Source organism: Ovis canadensis, chromosome 1, assembly GCF_042477335.2.
Source record: "Ovis canadensis isolate MfBH-ARS-UI-01 breed Bighorn chromosome 1, ARS-UI_OviCan_v2, whole genome shotgun sequence".
In the NCBI taxonomy this organism is placed as follows: Eukaryota; Metazoa; Chordata; class Mammalia; order Artiodactyla; family Bovidae; genus Ovis; species Ovis canadensis.
In genome coordinates this window covers 96,123,314-96,139,532 of record NC_091245.1, presented here as the reverse complement: position 1 = coordinate 96,139,532, position 16,219 = coordinate 96,123,314, and the positions used below count along the sequence as shown (strand labels likewise).

General features: G+C 38.3%; 1 protein-coding gene across 1 annotated transcript in view; it reads left to right on the top strand.

The window, feature by feature from the left end:
* SPAG17 (sperm associated antigen 17) overlaps window positions 1-16,219 on the top strand; it is a 259,656-nt gene that overhangs the window by 162,608 nt on the left and 80,829 nt on the right. The window contains exons 25-28 of the mRNA XM_069602119.1: window positions 2,797-2,972; window positions 7,245-7,362; window positions 11,471-11,649; window positions 12,370-12,529. Coding sequence (XP_069458220.1) covers window positions 2,797-2,972; window positions 7,245-7,362; window positions 11,471-11,649; window positions 12,370-12,529 — 633 coding nt within the window. The remainder of the gene's footprint in view (window positions 1-2,796; window positions 2,973-7,244; window positions 7,363-11,470; window positions 11,650-12,369; window positions 12,530-16,219) is intronic.

Sequence of the window (16,219 nt, the reverse complement as noted above, 5' to 3'; positions counted from 1 at the left end):
TATAAACAGTGAGAGTTCTACTTCTTCTTTTCCAATTTGTATTCCTTTTATTTCTTTTTCTGCTCTGATTGCTGTGGCCAAAACTTCCAACACTATGTTGAATAGTAGTGGTGAAAGTGGACACCCTTGAGAAAGAAGAATGGAACTGGAGGAATCAACCTGCCTGACTTCAGGCTCTACTACAAAGCCACAGTTATCAAGACAGTATGGTACTGGCACAAAGATAGAAATATAGATCAATGGAACAAAATAGAAAGCCCAGAGATAAACCCATGCACCTATGGACACCTTATCTTTGACAAAGGAGGCAAGAATATACAATGGATTAAAGACAATCTCTTTAACAAGTGGTGCTGGGAAAACTGGTCAACCATTGGTAAAAGAATGAAACTAGAACGCTTTCTAACACCATACACAAAAATAAACTCAAAATGGATTAAAGATCTAAATGTAAGACCAGAAACTATAAAACTCCTAGAGGAGAACATAGGCAAACACTCTCTGACATAAATCACAGCAGGATCCTCTATGACTCACCTCCCAGAATATTGGAAATAAAAGCAAAAATAAACAAATGGGGCCTAATTAATCTCAAAAGCTTCTGCACAATGAAGGAAACTCTAAGCAAGGTGAAAAGACAGCCTTCTGAATGGGAGAAAATAATAGCAAATTAAGCAACTGACAAACAACTAATCTCAAAAATACACAAGCAACTTATGCAATTCAATTCCAGAAAAATAAACGACCCAATCAAAAAATGGGCCAAAGAACTAAATAGACATTTCTCCAAAGAAGACATACAGATGGCTAACAAACACATGAAAAGATGCTCAACATCACTCATTATCAGAGAAATGCAAATCAAAACCACAATGAGGTACCATTTCACGCCAGTCAGAATGGCAGCTATCCAAAAGTCTACAAGCAATAAATGCTGGAGAGGGTGTGGAGAAAAGGGAACCTTCTTACACTGTTGGTGGGAATGCAAACTAGTACAGCCACTATGGAGAACAGTGTGGAGATTCCTTAAAAAACTGGAAATAGAACTGCCTTATGACCCAGCAATCCCACTGCTGGGCATACACACCAAGGAAACCAGAACTGAAAGAGACACATATACCCCAATGTTCATCGCAGCACTGTTTATAATAGCCAGGACATGGAAGCAACCTAGATGTCCATCAGCAGATGAGTGGATAAGAAAGCTGCAGTACATATAAACAATGGAGTATTACTCAGCCATTAGAAAGAATACATTTGAATCAGTTCTAATGAGGTGGATGAAACTGGAGCCTATTATACAGAGTGAAGTAAGCCAGAAAGAAAAACACCAATACCATATACTAATGCATATATATGGAATTTAGAAAGATGGTAATGATAACCCTGTATGTGAGACAGCAAAAGAGACACAGATGTATAGAACAGTCTTTTGGACTCTGTGGGAGAGGGAGAGGGTGGAATGATTTGGGAGATTGGCATTGAAACATGTATAATATCATATATGAAACAAATCACCAGTCCAGGTTCGATGCATGATACTGGATGCTTGGGGCTGGTGCCCTGGGATGACCCAGAGGGATGGTATGGGGAGGGAGGAGGGAGGGGGTTTCAGGATGGGGAACACGTGTATACCTGTGGAGGATTCATGTTGATGTGTAGCAAAACCAATACAATATTGTACAGTAACTAACCTCCAATTAAATTTTTATTAAAAAAAAATAAGAAAAGCAGTTGGAAATACAGATCTGGAGCTGAGAGGAAATCTCATTCCTAGATATGTAAATTTTGGAGGCATTAGCATGTAGATGACAGCTGGAGCCCCAGTAGTGAACAAGATACTCAGATCTAATATAGATAATAAAGATTGTCAGCCCTGACTGTGTATCACCATCACATGTGGTGTTTCACAACTGTAAATGCCTGGGCCTCCTCCCCAGATAGTCTAACTCAGTAGGTCAAGGTGGGAGTCTGAGATTTTTTTTTTTAAATTCTGTGAATAATTATTATGGGCAACCAGGGTTGAGAATATCTGTAATGAGAAGAGGAGTGAAAGCCTGGGCCTACCAACTTTCAACAACAGGAAGAGTTAGTAAAGGAGACCGAGGCGAAATGACCAGAAAGGTAAGACGAGATCCAGGTGGGGGTGTTACTCTGGAACCCAGGAAACGCAACTCAAGATGCAAGGGATGCTCAGGAGTTCCTGACATAGTTCCTCCATGGATTGCCTCTCCTTTTACAGTTCTGCATTAAAATCCAGAATAAAATCAGTCTTCTGCAAGAAAACTTCTTTTATCATCTCAGCTAGAAATAATCTTTTCTAAATTTCCTTGTTTGTATCCCTTATTATGTTCCTATTTAATATGTCTTTGTCTTGAAGTTATTTGAGAGCAGATCTTATTTAGACTATTTTATCTTCCTAAGGTCTTTTTTCCCTTTATTGTTCACTGCTCCACACATTTACATATAAGAGTCTATCAATAAATATTTCTCAAATAAATGAAGAGATGGTTACTGCCCTATCATTAGCAGTTTACAATCTAGATGGGGATGGAAGAACATGTGAAATAATGACTCAACCAAATGTATCAAAGTATTAAGTGCCTCAAATTTTTAAACTACAATTTTGATCTTCAAATCAACTACATTACCCCCTGAAACCTATACAACTGATAAATGCTACTAGCAAGGTAAAAATTGTCAGACTGTATGTTTCTGAGATGCAAATTTTATTTAACAAACATATCAAATGTAAATGTCTAATTTACTTGTTTTTTCCTCTTTCTCTTATTATAGAGGATAAGGATCCTAACTTGGAATCTATGTTGAATATCCCATCAGTACATACTCCAACAGTAATTCCTATTACAGTGAGTATTCCTCAAGGCAAAGGAAAAGGGAAAACAAAAGGCAAAGAAAAACCCAAAGAATCTCTTAAAGAAGAGGAACACCCAAAAGAAGAAGAGAAAAAGGTAAGTGGACCTTGCCATGGATTCCCAGATTCTGCTTCTGACTCAGTGTTAACTTTTTTAAGATCATGATTTATGCCAACAGTGTTATTACAGTGCATATATTTCACTGTTCAGATTAACTAACACTCCTTGTACTTTCTATTTTAAATGGACAAAAGAGGCCTGCACACAGGAGTTCAATTCCCACACTGGGAGACATGTTTCAGTCATCTACAAACTGTCTCAGGTTACTCATTCCAAATTTAGAATAACTAATTCAACCTTTCCCCACATTGGATCTTGGATGTTCTTTGCTTTAGGATTATAAAGTTCCTACCATTCCTTATTTTTAATACTTCATTTAATTCCATTGAGGTAAACAACAATTGGAAGAGGAGAATCTTTAACTAAATAGTGGAAACACTTCTATTTGGTAGATTTGGACTTAGATATTGATGAGCTTGGGCTTACCAGGTGGCGCTAGTGGTAAAGAACATGGCTGCCAATGCAGGAGGTCAAGAGACATGGGATCGATCCCTGGGTCGGGAAGATCCTCTGGAGGAGGGAATGGCAACCCATTCCAGTGTTCTTGCCTGGAAAATTCCATGGACAGAGGACCCTGGCGGGCTATAGTCCATGGGGCCACAAAGAGTTGGGCATGACTGAGCAACTGGGCAATTGATGTGCTTGGAATTCAGCAAGACTAAAGGACAATCCACTTCAAGTTAAAGAGTAGTCTGCCCTCTACCTGCAAACAGGCATGTAGGCACATATACACATATACTCATAAGTTCTTTGACTCTAAATATTTCCTAATAGTATACAGATCAAAAGAGTTTCTAAATGAAGAACAAGAAGGAAATTACTGATCAAATCTTGACTCTTTTGGTTTTACTGGTACAGTTGTACAGTTTTTACAATGTACAGATTCTCAACTTTAAATTAGAAAAAAAAATGTGCTAAAAAGTGATTAGGGCCCTGGAATTTTTAGCCTGGCCTTTTGAAAATTCTAGGGTTTGCTCAGTCGAGGAGGTAAATAGTTTATATGCTAACAACTATGAAAGGTTAGGAAAGTAAAGAGGACTCAAAGAAATAGAAAATATCCCATGCTCTTGGATTGGAAGAATTACTATTGGTAAAATGGCCATACTACCCAAAGCAATCCAAGATTTAATGTGATTCCTATGAAATTACCCATGATCTTTCTCACAGAACTAGAACAAATAATCCTGAAATCCTAAAATTTTACCCTAAAGCTATAAAACACCCAGAATTGCCAAACCAACCCTGAAGAAAAAGAACAAAGCAGGAGGCATAACTCTCCCAGACTTCAGACAATACTACAAAGCTACAGTGACCAAAACAGCATAGTATTGGCACAAAACAGACATATGGATCAGTGAAACAGAATAGAGAGCCCAGAAATAAGCTCACACACCTGTAGTCAATTCATCTTTGACAAAGGAGGCCAGAATATATGGTGGGAAAATGACAGTCTCTTCAACAAGTGATGCTGAGAGAGTTGGACAGCCACATGTAAATCAATGAAGCTAGAACACACATTATCACCATACAGAAAAATAAACTAAAAATGGCTTAAAGACTTAAACATAAAACATGATACCAGAAAACTCTTAAAAGTAAACATAGGCAAAACATTTCTCTGATGTAAATCATATCAATATTTTCTTAGGTCAGTCTCCTGGGACAATAGAAATAAAAAATGGAATTAAATAGGACCTGGTCAAACTTAAAAGCTTTTTCACAGCAAAGGAAACCATAAACAAAATGAAAAGACTACTTAGAGAAAATATTTGCAAGTGATGCAACTGACAAGGGCTTAATTTCCAAAACACACAAAGAGCTCCTACAGCTCGACAAGAAAAAGCAAGCAATCTAATTGAAAAATGGGCAGGAGACCTAAAGAGACATTTCTCCAAAGAAGAAATACAGATGGCCAATAGGCCCATGAAAAGACAGTCAGCATCACTAATTATTAGTGAAATGCAAATCAAAACTACAATGAGGTTACCACCTCACAGTAGTCAGAACAGCCATCAAAAAAAATGTCTATAAATAATAAATACTGAAGAGGGTGTGTATGAAAGGGAACCCTCTACACTATTGGTGGGAATGTAAATTAGTGCAGTCACTATGGAGAACACTGCGGAGGTTTCTCAAAAAACTAAAACTAGAACTACCATATGATCCAACAATCCCTCCTGGGCATATATCCAGACAAAACTATAATTCAAAAACACAGTCACTCCTGTGTTTATAGCAGCACTATTCACAATAGCTAAGACCTGGAAACAATCTAAATGTCCGTTGACAGATGAATGAATAAAGAAGGTGTGTGTGTGTGTGTGTGTGTGTGTGTATGTAGTGAAATATTGCTATACTACTATATATATCACATCTACATATGTATATATTTATATATATGACAGTGAAAGTGATGTTGCTCAGTCGTGTCTAACTCTTTGCAGTTCCATGGACTATAGCCTACCAGGCTTCTCCGTCCATGGAATTTTCCAGGCAAGAGTACTGGAGTGGGTTGCCATGCCCTCCTCCAGGGGATCTTCCTGACCCAGGTATTGAACCTGGGTCTCCTGCATTGCAGGCAGATGCTTTACCATCTGAGCCACCATATATATATTTCACTGTAGGTATATATATATATACCTACAGTGAAATAATACTCAGCCAAAAAAAAAGGAACAAAATAATGCCATTTTCAGCAATGTGAATGCAACTAAGGATTATCATGGTTAAGTGAAGTCAGAAAGAGAAAGACAAATATCATATGATATCACTTATATGTGGAATCTAAAATATGATGCAAATGAACCTATGTATGAAACAGAAATTGAATCAAGAATATTGAGAATAAGCTGGTGGTTGCCAGGGGAGAGTGGGTGGGAGAGGGTTGGTTGGGAGTTTGGAATTAGCAGATGCAAACTAGTATATATAGAATTGGTAAATAACAAGGTCCTACTGTGTAGCACAGGGGGCTATATTTGATATACTATGATATACCATAATAGAAAAGAACGTGAGAAAAGAATATATATGAGTGTAACTCAGTCACTTTGCTATATAACATAATATTATAACATAACACGGTAACACAGCTGTAAGTCAAAAAATGAATAAGTAAAAGTTTAAAATTATGGGGTTTCAATGTTACTGAGCCTCTATACCATATTTACACAGCTTTACTGGATGAGTTTTCTCAAGCTCAGACATTTGCTCCTTGTTAAGTGAAAATATTGAAGTGTTGAAAATATTCATCAACTTACCTGAAAGCAATTTGGTGGCCAACCATTTTTTTTTTAACTGACTATAATGAAGGAATAGGGGATAATGGTTCTGAATGTAATGACAGATTTGTCATGGCGTGTTTGTGTCTTTGAGCAATACTGTTCATTTTACAGAAGTTCATAACCTTTTTCCTCTTAATTATGCTGTGTTTGTTATTAATTGATTTTTAGTTGACAATTCAGATTTTATTCTCTGTTAGTAACAAAGGCAGAACCACCTAAATGATCAGTAATAGAAGACCACAGAGAATAAATTAAAGATTCAGTACTGGGGGATCAGTTGGAATGATTTCAGTGGTGAGCCACTAAGAAAGTCAATTGGAAAAACTGAAATGATTATTGTTGGAGATAACAAATAACTTTTATCCTAAAGTACACATAACCAAACAAGGGATTCAGGCACAGTTAGCATAAAATCATTTACAATTTGTTAAGTAGACACACCCAAGCCCTCATTAAAACTTATAATCCTTTTTATTGTCTTTATTTTCTTTTACTGTTTTTACTTACTACAAAAGCAATGCATGCTCACTAGAGGGAAAAAAAAGATGTATATCCTAATAGCATAATGTCTCTAGCATCCAAACTGTGAGAATCAGACAGAAGGTGCTGGGGATCTTGGTCAGCCCTTACACCTACATGAGGCATCTTTCAAGGGCCTCGTTCAAGTCCCAACTTCTTTATCATCCTTTCCTAATCAGTCTTATTAACTTTGACATCTCCCTTTTCTGAGGAAAGATGCCAACCATTTGGTACTATTATTTAGCTGTTTCACATGTCTGTGTGTTATGCTACGAGTAAAATATTAGTTGCACAGTAGAGAGACATCCTTATTAGGCTCCATTGCTGGGCCCTATAGTCCTGTGAAAGTCATATTCTGAGTATTCAGCAAGTCCTTGTTTAGTCATAATAAATCAGTAACTCATTTAGAAAATGATAGGAAATTATTCACGTGTTGAATGATTTATAGGAAGTAGAAGAACCAGAGCCTGTTTTACAAGAGAGTCCTCGTGTTCCCATCTTCCAAAACCTGAATGTGTCTTGCCCCAATGGGCTCCAAGTGACCTTCACTGGGCAAGAGTCCCCAGGTGAGTGCTGGCCAGGGGAATGCGGAGGCAAGGGAGGAGGGAAGTTACATAGAAAACACTTGAATCACCATTGCAATTGTGTACTTTCCTACCAGTTAGATACGTTTATTGATAATGAATAATGGGCTAATAGTAATCACCATTTTTGAGCACTTACTCTGAGCCAGACACTAAGTACTTAACATACATGACAAAATACAACTACTGTACTCTAAGTCCTACTAATTTCATTTCATGAAATAAATTGAGACATCAGAAGATTCAGTATCTTTCCCCATGTCACTCAATTCCTACGTGGCAGAGATAAAATGCCATTCTTGGTCCAGTGCTGGCAAAGCTAATGCTCTTAATAACTACAATGTGTCTCTGTGTTCTTGCCTCTACAAAGGGCTACATGTACAGAACTTTGCTGATCTAATCAAAGCAAAGGACAGTGAGCACAGAGTTGATTGAGATAAGTGCAGATTAAATGGATGAAGAAAACCAGTTTTGTTTCCAGGTAGCAGCATATACTTTTAGAGGGTGCGTGCATGCTAAGTTGCTTCAGTCGTGTCCAACCCCTTGCGACCCCATGGACTGTGGCCCGCCAAGCTTCTCTGTCCATGGGATTCTCCAGGCAAGAACACTGGAGTGGGTTTCTGTACCCTCCTCCAGGGGTTCTTCCCAACCCAGGGATCAATCCTGTGTCTCTTACATCTCCTGCATTGGCAGGTGGGTTCTTTACCACTAGCGCCACCTGGGAAGCCCATACTGTTACAGAGTTTATGGCACCTTATTAAGATGAACAAGTACAATAGGACTTATTTAACTAATCCAATACAGAGAGGACATCCATAGTGGTGATTTGACTTGAATATCATTTAAATGGAGACCCACTATTGCAGTAGAATTGGAAGAGGCAACAAAGCAAGCTGCTGAGCTGGGATTCGGGTTCTAATTAATTGTATAGCCCTTATTAGAGCTTACTGCCTCAGGGCCATAGTTCCCCACTTGATAAATGTTATATTGTATCAGTGAATCACATTTTTTTTCACAACCGAATACCCTCTTTATTATAATTCATGTGTGTGTGTGTGTGTGTGTGCATGCACTCAGTCACCCGGTCAAGTCCAACTCTTTGCATCCCCATGAACTGTAGCCCACCAGGCTCCTCTGTCCATGGGATTCTCCAGGTAAGAATTCTGGAGTGGGTTGCCATTTTCTACTGTAGGAGATCTTTCCTACCTAGGGATCAAACTCATGCCTCCTGCATTGGCATGAGGATTCTTCACCATTGAACCACTTGGGAAGCCCCTCCTGTAATTCCCTTATGTATCCCATATTTGAAAAGTGTATCCATCAAAGATAAAGAGTATGCTAACTGAAAAGCAATTCAGTGGTATATTCACTTGCCAGCCAAATGAGAAGAAACAATATTGTAGCTATTATGTCTCAGTTTTACTTTTATATTAGGCTTTCTGAATCATTAAAAATAGACTCTGGACCTTTGTTTCTATTTCTGAGAATTCCTAGTGGTCCAAGTTTTCCATGATGGGATCAGTTGTGTGTGTTACTAAGACTGAAGGCCCTGGAGGGTCTTCCAAAGTCAAACATGCTATGAATGTGCTGAGAGGGATATTATTTTCAAGTTCAGAGACATAATTGTTTGCTGCTTGTTTTCTTGATTCTATTATCGAACCACAGCTTAATACTTGTTTTACCTGTCTTTTCTGTTAGTTTCATTTCCTAGTCTGATGTTTTCATCTTTGTGTTCGAGTGGACAGTGTAATTAATAATAACTCTGCCTGGAACACATAATCTTTCTAAAATGTTCCATGTATTGTGTGCTAAGTCACTTCAGTAGTGTCTGACTCTTTGTTACCCTATGGACTATAGCCCTCCAGGTTCCTCTGTCCATAGAATTCCCCAAGCAAGAATTCTAGAGTGGGTGGCCATGCCCTCCACTAGGGGATCTTCCGGGCCCAGGGACTGAACCCACATCTCTGCATCTCCTGCGTTGGCAAGCAGGTTCTTTACCACTAGTGCCACCTGGGAAGCCCATGTATTATGTATATGCCAATTCAAGTCTGAACATAATGACAACCTAAACATCAAAGTAGCACTGTCTTCATAGGATCAGCCTAGGGCAAGGGAAAGAAGGTGACATACTGTAAGAAGAAAGAACCTAGAAACTTGAGTACTTTTCAGGGTGACCCTGAACAAGTTAACCACCCGCCACCCTGAATTTCTTCATTTATAAAATAACATTATCTACTAAACAGGATTGTTGTAAACATTAAATGATAAAATACTCTCTAATCTGGAGACTATTCCTGCAGTGTTAGGTTGTTATTTGTTTGATTTTAGTCATGGTAGCAGTGGTTGTTTTTGCAGTATAAGGGAAAGGCTGAGCACAGAGACTTTCTTTCAAATCTTAGCTCTTACTAGCTGTGTGACCTTAAAGAAGTTACCCTCCATTAATTTATCTGAAAACTCTGGAAAATAAAAGTGTCTACCTTAAAGAGTTGTTGAGGTAGGCTGAGCAAAATACACATACAAAACATTTAAAATGTAGAAATATATCAACAGATGTTTATTATTTTGTTATTATTCCTTCTTTGACCTGAAGGGTACCATGAAGGATGCTCCTTCTAAAATATTTTCCCACTAGCCCTATATAGTCCTTGAAATGCCATCATTTCGTATTAGTAAAGCACTTTATTTTTCCTCCAGAACCAATAGCATTTTATTTTAACTTGTAATACAGAAAAATATAATAGGTAATATAACATACTCATGTGACAGCCAGACAAAATAAAGACTGTTTTCTGTGATACGTTAATCAAAATATTTTTAAAAATTACGTAGTTGTAACCGCAAATTTCCCACTGTGTTCTATTCCTTTTCTTTCTCCTATAGTAAACAAGATTTAGATTTTTGTGCAAGTAGGTTTGTACAAATATGCTATATGTATGCCTTTATAATAACAAATAATGTGAGTAATGCAACATTTACACAAATTATATTGTAAATATTTTTCTACAAATAGCCTTTTTATTCAATCTCTATTTTGGATATCCAAGATGATACACATGTATCAAATAGATTTATTTAAAAATATAGATAACATGTAATCAAATGAAGAGACTGTGATTTTTTAATGTACTCCATCACTGATAGACATTGGATTTCATGTTAGTAAATAACTTTTTAAATGGAGAAGAGGAAATTATTCAATTAGCAAAACCTGAGTAGGTGCTGTATGCCAGAAATTCTCTATAATAGTACTTTCCTTTGGAGGAATTGATTAGGTGCTTTGCTCCTTGATTGCCAGTTAAGAGTAGAACCATGAGAAAAGTCTGGACTTGGTTAGAGATGAGAGGATTGTGTTAACTTTGAAAGATGGTAAGTGATTTAAAAAGAATGGGTCTGAATGAATGACTTCTCCTGGGGCTCCAAGCGACTGGGGAACTGCCAGGGAGCATTGTGCATCCCTGGAAGAGAGAGAAAAGAAGAGGATGAGAGGAAAATACCAACAGGAAAAAAAGGCAATATCTAAGACAGCATAACTAACTGCTCCCTTCCTAATTTTGTCCTGAAATTTCCTGAACATCAGTAGAGAGAATGGCTAATTCATGAAGAAAGTGCCTATTAAGTAAATGGCCTTATTTACTATATATGACAGTAAGAAAGGCAACGAAAAGGGACTTTTCTGGTGGTCCAGTCGCTAAGGATCTGCCTGCCAGTGCAGAGGACACAGGTTCTATCCCTGGTCTGAGAACACCAGGATGCCATGGAGCAACTAACCCTGTGCATCACACTACTGAGCCTGCACACCTAGAGCCTGCGGTCTGCAACAAGAGAGGCCACCACACCAAGAAGCCCACGGACCTCAGCTAGAGAAAGCCAAAGCAACAAAGAAGGCCCAGCACGGCCATAAGAAAATAATTTTTTTTAAGGCAGCAAATAACCCATATTTGGGCCATCTGTCATGACCTGAAAACTGTCCTAGTGTCCAGATAGAAACAAAATAATGAAAAAAATTAAGAAGATGAAATTCCAGCCACACAGCATTGCCCAGTTCACAGTAAGCCTTTTTTTTTTTTTAACCTCTCTCTCTCTTTTTAAGATCAATATATTGTAGGTGAGGAACCCACTTGGGATATCATGGTCCGACAGAACTACCCCCAGAAGGTGAGGCACTATGAGTTCTACAAAATGGTGATGCCACCGCTGGAGCAGGAAGCATCAAGAGTTATCACCAGTCAAGGGACTGTTGTCAAATACATGCTGGATGGATCCACACAGGTAATGGAATATATTAAATTACTCTTTCCTGCTGCAAAGTAAAATACAAACAAGCTGGAGGTGGGTAATAGTGCTATGACAGGGAAGAGAAACAACTCATTTGAAAAATGAATAATGCTTTAAAAATGACAAAGAATGTTATCATTGGAAGAAAAACACTACCTTAGATGTTATACCTACTAGACAGATATTGACAGAAACTAAGCATCTGAATGTGATGAAGTTTTAAATGTAGTCATTAGAAAAATTGAAATAGAGTGAATCATTTCCCAATTACAGAGAGGAAGGGTGAAGAGTGGAAAATCGTAAAACAAGTCAAACTGACAAAATACATGAAATGAAAATAAACAAAGCAGAAAAACTCATGTACACCCATGGTGGATTCATGTCAATGTATGGCAAAACCAATACAGTATTGTAAAGTGAAATAAAGTAAAAATAAAAATTTAAAAAAATAATAATAAATAAATAAAAATTTTTAAAAAACGGGAAAAAAAAAGAAAACAAAACAAAGTAATACCATCGTTTTGTGTTATAGTGTTACTGGCTCTGTGGTCTGTGAGCTCCAGATCTCCAAATCATAACATGCTTTATCCTATCAGATCTGCAAGTCAGCAAGTTGCACTTCGTTATTTTTAACCTATTGCAGTTTGACACACAGTGTTGTTAACCAGTTTCTTCCTCATCTCTTAGAATGCTCCCCTTTGGCTTTTTCTTCAGATTCTCTTTGCAGATGGGACTGTGAGCAGTAGTCCCGATTCAGGTCCTGTCAGTCTTCCTACTGACGTGCGGGCCAGTGCTCACAGTGCTGACTTGATGGACACAATTTCTCAGCAGAAATCAGAAACAGCACCATCGGAGACTGTCATCACAAAGAAAGGTAGTAACTGAAGCCTCTCAATTTATAATGGATTTAATCAATCCAAGAGCTTAGTAAATGCTCAGTATTATCATTACTATTATTATGCTTATCTTTTTGTTGAATAAATGCAAATTTCAACGGGAATCACAGCTCTACACATTCCTTGATCATTTTGATCTTTTTGTAATAAATAGCAGACATTTTCCTCTATCATTATGTACTCTGAAATGGTGGTGGTGGTCATTTAGTCACTAAGTCATGTCCAGCTCTTGCAACCCCAGGACTGTAACCTGCCAGTCTTCTCTGTCCATGAAATTTTCCAGGCAAGAGTACTGGAATGAGTTGCCATTTCCTTCTCCAGGAGATCTTCCCAACCCAGGGCTTGAACCTGAGTCTCCTGCACTGGAGGCAGATTTTTACCAACTGAGCCACCAGGGACAACGTTAGCTCTAACACCTCGGCTACTGTTTTAGGGTTAGATGAACAATCAGTGATATCAAGGTTCTGGGTAGGCGTCTCTGTCCTCTTTTCCTCAGAATAGCAAGAAGACCACGTCAGCTCCAGGTGTGAGGTCCTCGTGTCGCAACTTCCAAAGCAGAAAGGAAAGAGAGTGAAGAATGCCTGTAATGTGTATAACTGAGTGACTGTGCTGTATGACAGAGATTGGCACAACATTGAAAATCAATTATACTTCAATTAAAAAAGTAAATTTTAAAATGAAACGAAAGAGGGTGAACATAAGAGTTTTCACGTGTCCTTTTTTCCTCTTTCTTTTTTACTTTTTAAATTATGAAAGTATGATAACACATTTACAGGAAACTTGGAAAATACAGAACAAATTTACATACAGTTCCACTATATATTGCCATTATTTTTAAGTAGATAAATTAAGATTTTTAGTAGAATTTGTCTCCCACTATTGTGTGAAAATTGTTTAAATCTTGATTATGTTGAATTGATTCATGGTGCTTTTCAGATCTACCAAATCCTTCTACTTCTCTGTGTATTCATTCTATTAATTTCTGAGAGTTTGATGCTGAAACTTCACGTGTCTTTCTTTATCAGGGAGAAAAATACCTCCAGAGTCCACCAGCAACCCCCTCCCCACCCAGGTCGCCTCTTATGTCTCATTGACTAGACCTGGATGGGGACCTAGGCTGGGGACACAGCATCTGACAGTTTTGGCTTTTCTCTCAGGAGATGAGCACTACTAGTAGGGAGAAAGGAAGGTGGAGAAGACTTGGGTAAGCAATCAACAGTGTCTGTCATGATCTAAATTACTTGCTCTCCTCCGAGACAATTGCAGTTTATACCCCTACCTCCAGCACAGTATGAAGATGTCTGCTTCCTCATACCTTAGCCAGTGCTATGGTCAGTCTTCTCATCTTGCTCAGTTTGAAAGGTAATCAACGCATCTTATTATATTATTTTGCCTTTCTTTGATTACTGGTGAGATTAAACATTTAAAGATGCTTATTGCTTTTTATTTCCTTTGTGTGAATTTTCTATTCACATCTTTCCTTGGTTTACTGTTGAGATGCTCACCATTTTCATTTTAAGAAATCTTTATATATAGGTGATGTGTGCCTATGTAGCAGGTACAATTCTGGCTATTTTAAAATATTAAATTAGCAAATCCTCACAATGGTTCCATGAGGTATATATCTATATATATCTTAATAATTTCAATTTATAGACAAGGTAATTGTGACACAGGTTAAGTAAGTTCCTTGAGATTTCTCAGCTAGTCAGTGGTAAAGTTGGGATTTGAGCCAGGGCGACTAATCCCTAAATTACACTGTCATGCGTTACAAATTTTTCTCAATGTCTCATATGCCTTTAATAATCTGTGAGACCAAGATTTAATCTTTTTTCTCAAGTTCACAGCTCACCACAGTATCCAGGAACCCTCATAGGAAGGCAAAGTGAATTCTTTATTGTAACTCAAAATTTAGAGAAATACTGGGTCATGCTTCCCAGGTGGTGCTAGTGGTAAAGAACCCACCTGCCAGTGCAGGAGACTAAAAGACTCAGGTTTGATCCCTGGTTTGGGAAGATCCCCTGGAGAAGGAAATGGCAACTCACTCCAGTATTCTTGCCTGGAGAATCCCATGGACAGAAGAGTGTGGCGGGCTATAATTCATGGGATTGCAAATGAGTTGGACATGACTTAAGCGACTTAACAGCAGCAGCTATGCCATGCTAAGTTGCTTCAGTCTTGTCCAACTCTTTGAGACCCCATGGATTATAGCCCACTAGGCTCCTCTGTCCATGGGATTCTCCAGCAAGAATGCTGGAGTGGGTTGCCATGTCCTCCTTCAGGGGATCTTCCCAACCCAGGGATCTCTTTGACTCCCTGCACTGACCGGCATGCTCTTTACCTCTAGCACCACCTGGGAAGCCCCCTGCAAAAGCAGCTCGTTCCTTTGGTCTCTATAGTAGTTCTATTTTGTTTTCTTCCATAATGTTTTCCACAGTGACTGTATCAATTTAATTTCCCCCAGTAGTGTGTAAGAGTTCTTTGTTCTCCATACCGGCTCCAGCATTTGTTACCTGTGTCCTTTTTGATGACAGCCATTCTGAGAGGTGTGAGGTAGTATCTCATTGTAGTTGATTTGCATTTCTCTGATGATTAGGGATGTTGAGCATCTTTTCATGTTCCTGTTGGCTATCTGCCCTTCCTCTTTGGAAAAATGTCTATTCAGTTCTTCTGCCCATTTTTTAATCAGTTTTTTTTTTAAATATTGAGTTGTCTGAACTATTTATATATGTTGGATTTTAACCCCTTATCAGTCATATCATTTGCAAATATTTCCTCCCATTCAGTAAGTTGCCTTTTCATTTTATCGATGGCTTTCTTTACTATGCAATATCCAAAAAACCCCAAAACCAGTCATTCAAGAAGATACACCCCAATGTTCATAACAATGTTATTTGCAAGTACCAAGATATGGAAGCAACCTAAGCATCCATCAAGAGGTGAATGGACAAAGAAGATGTGGGAAGATGTGGGACATATATACCATGGACCACTGCTGCTGCTGCTGCTGCTAAGGCGCTTCAGTCGTGTCCGACTCTGTGTGACCCCATAGACGGCAGCCCACCAGGCTCCCCCATCCCTGAGATTCTCCAGGCAAGAACACTGGAGTGGGCTGCCATTGCCTTCTCCAATGCAGGAACATGAAAAGTGAAAGTTAAGTCGCTCAGTCGTGTCTGACTCTTCGCAACCCCATGGACTGCAGCCTACCAGGCTCCTCCATCCATGGGGCTTTCCAGGCAAGAGTACTGGAGTGGGATGCCATTGCCTTCTCCGAACAATGGAATACTACTCATCCATAAAAAAAGGATGAAAATGTACTATTTGCAGCAATATGGATGGACTTTGAGGGCATTATACTAAGTGAAATAAATCATATACAGAAAGATAAATGCTGTATGATATCACTTTAATGTGAAATCTAAAAAATACAGCAAACTAATGAATATAACAAAAAGGAGGCAAACTCACAGGTATAGAGAAGAAACGTAGTTACAATGGGGAGAGGAAAGAGGAAAAGGACAGTATAGGGGTGGAGGATTAAGAGGTACAAACTATTAGATATAAAATTAACTACAAGGATATATTGTAAAACATAGGTTATATAACTGGAATTTTATAATGTCTATCAATGAAACATAGCCTTTAAAAATCATGAATCACTATATTGT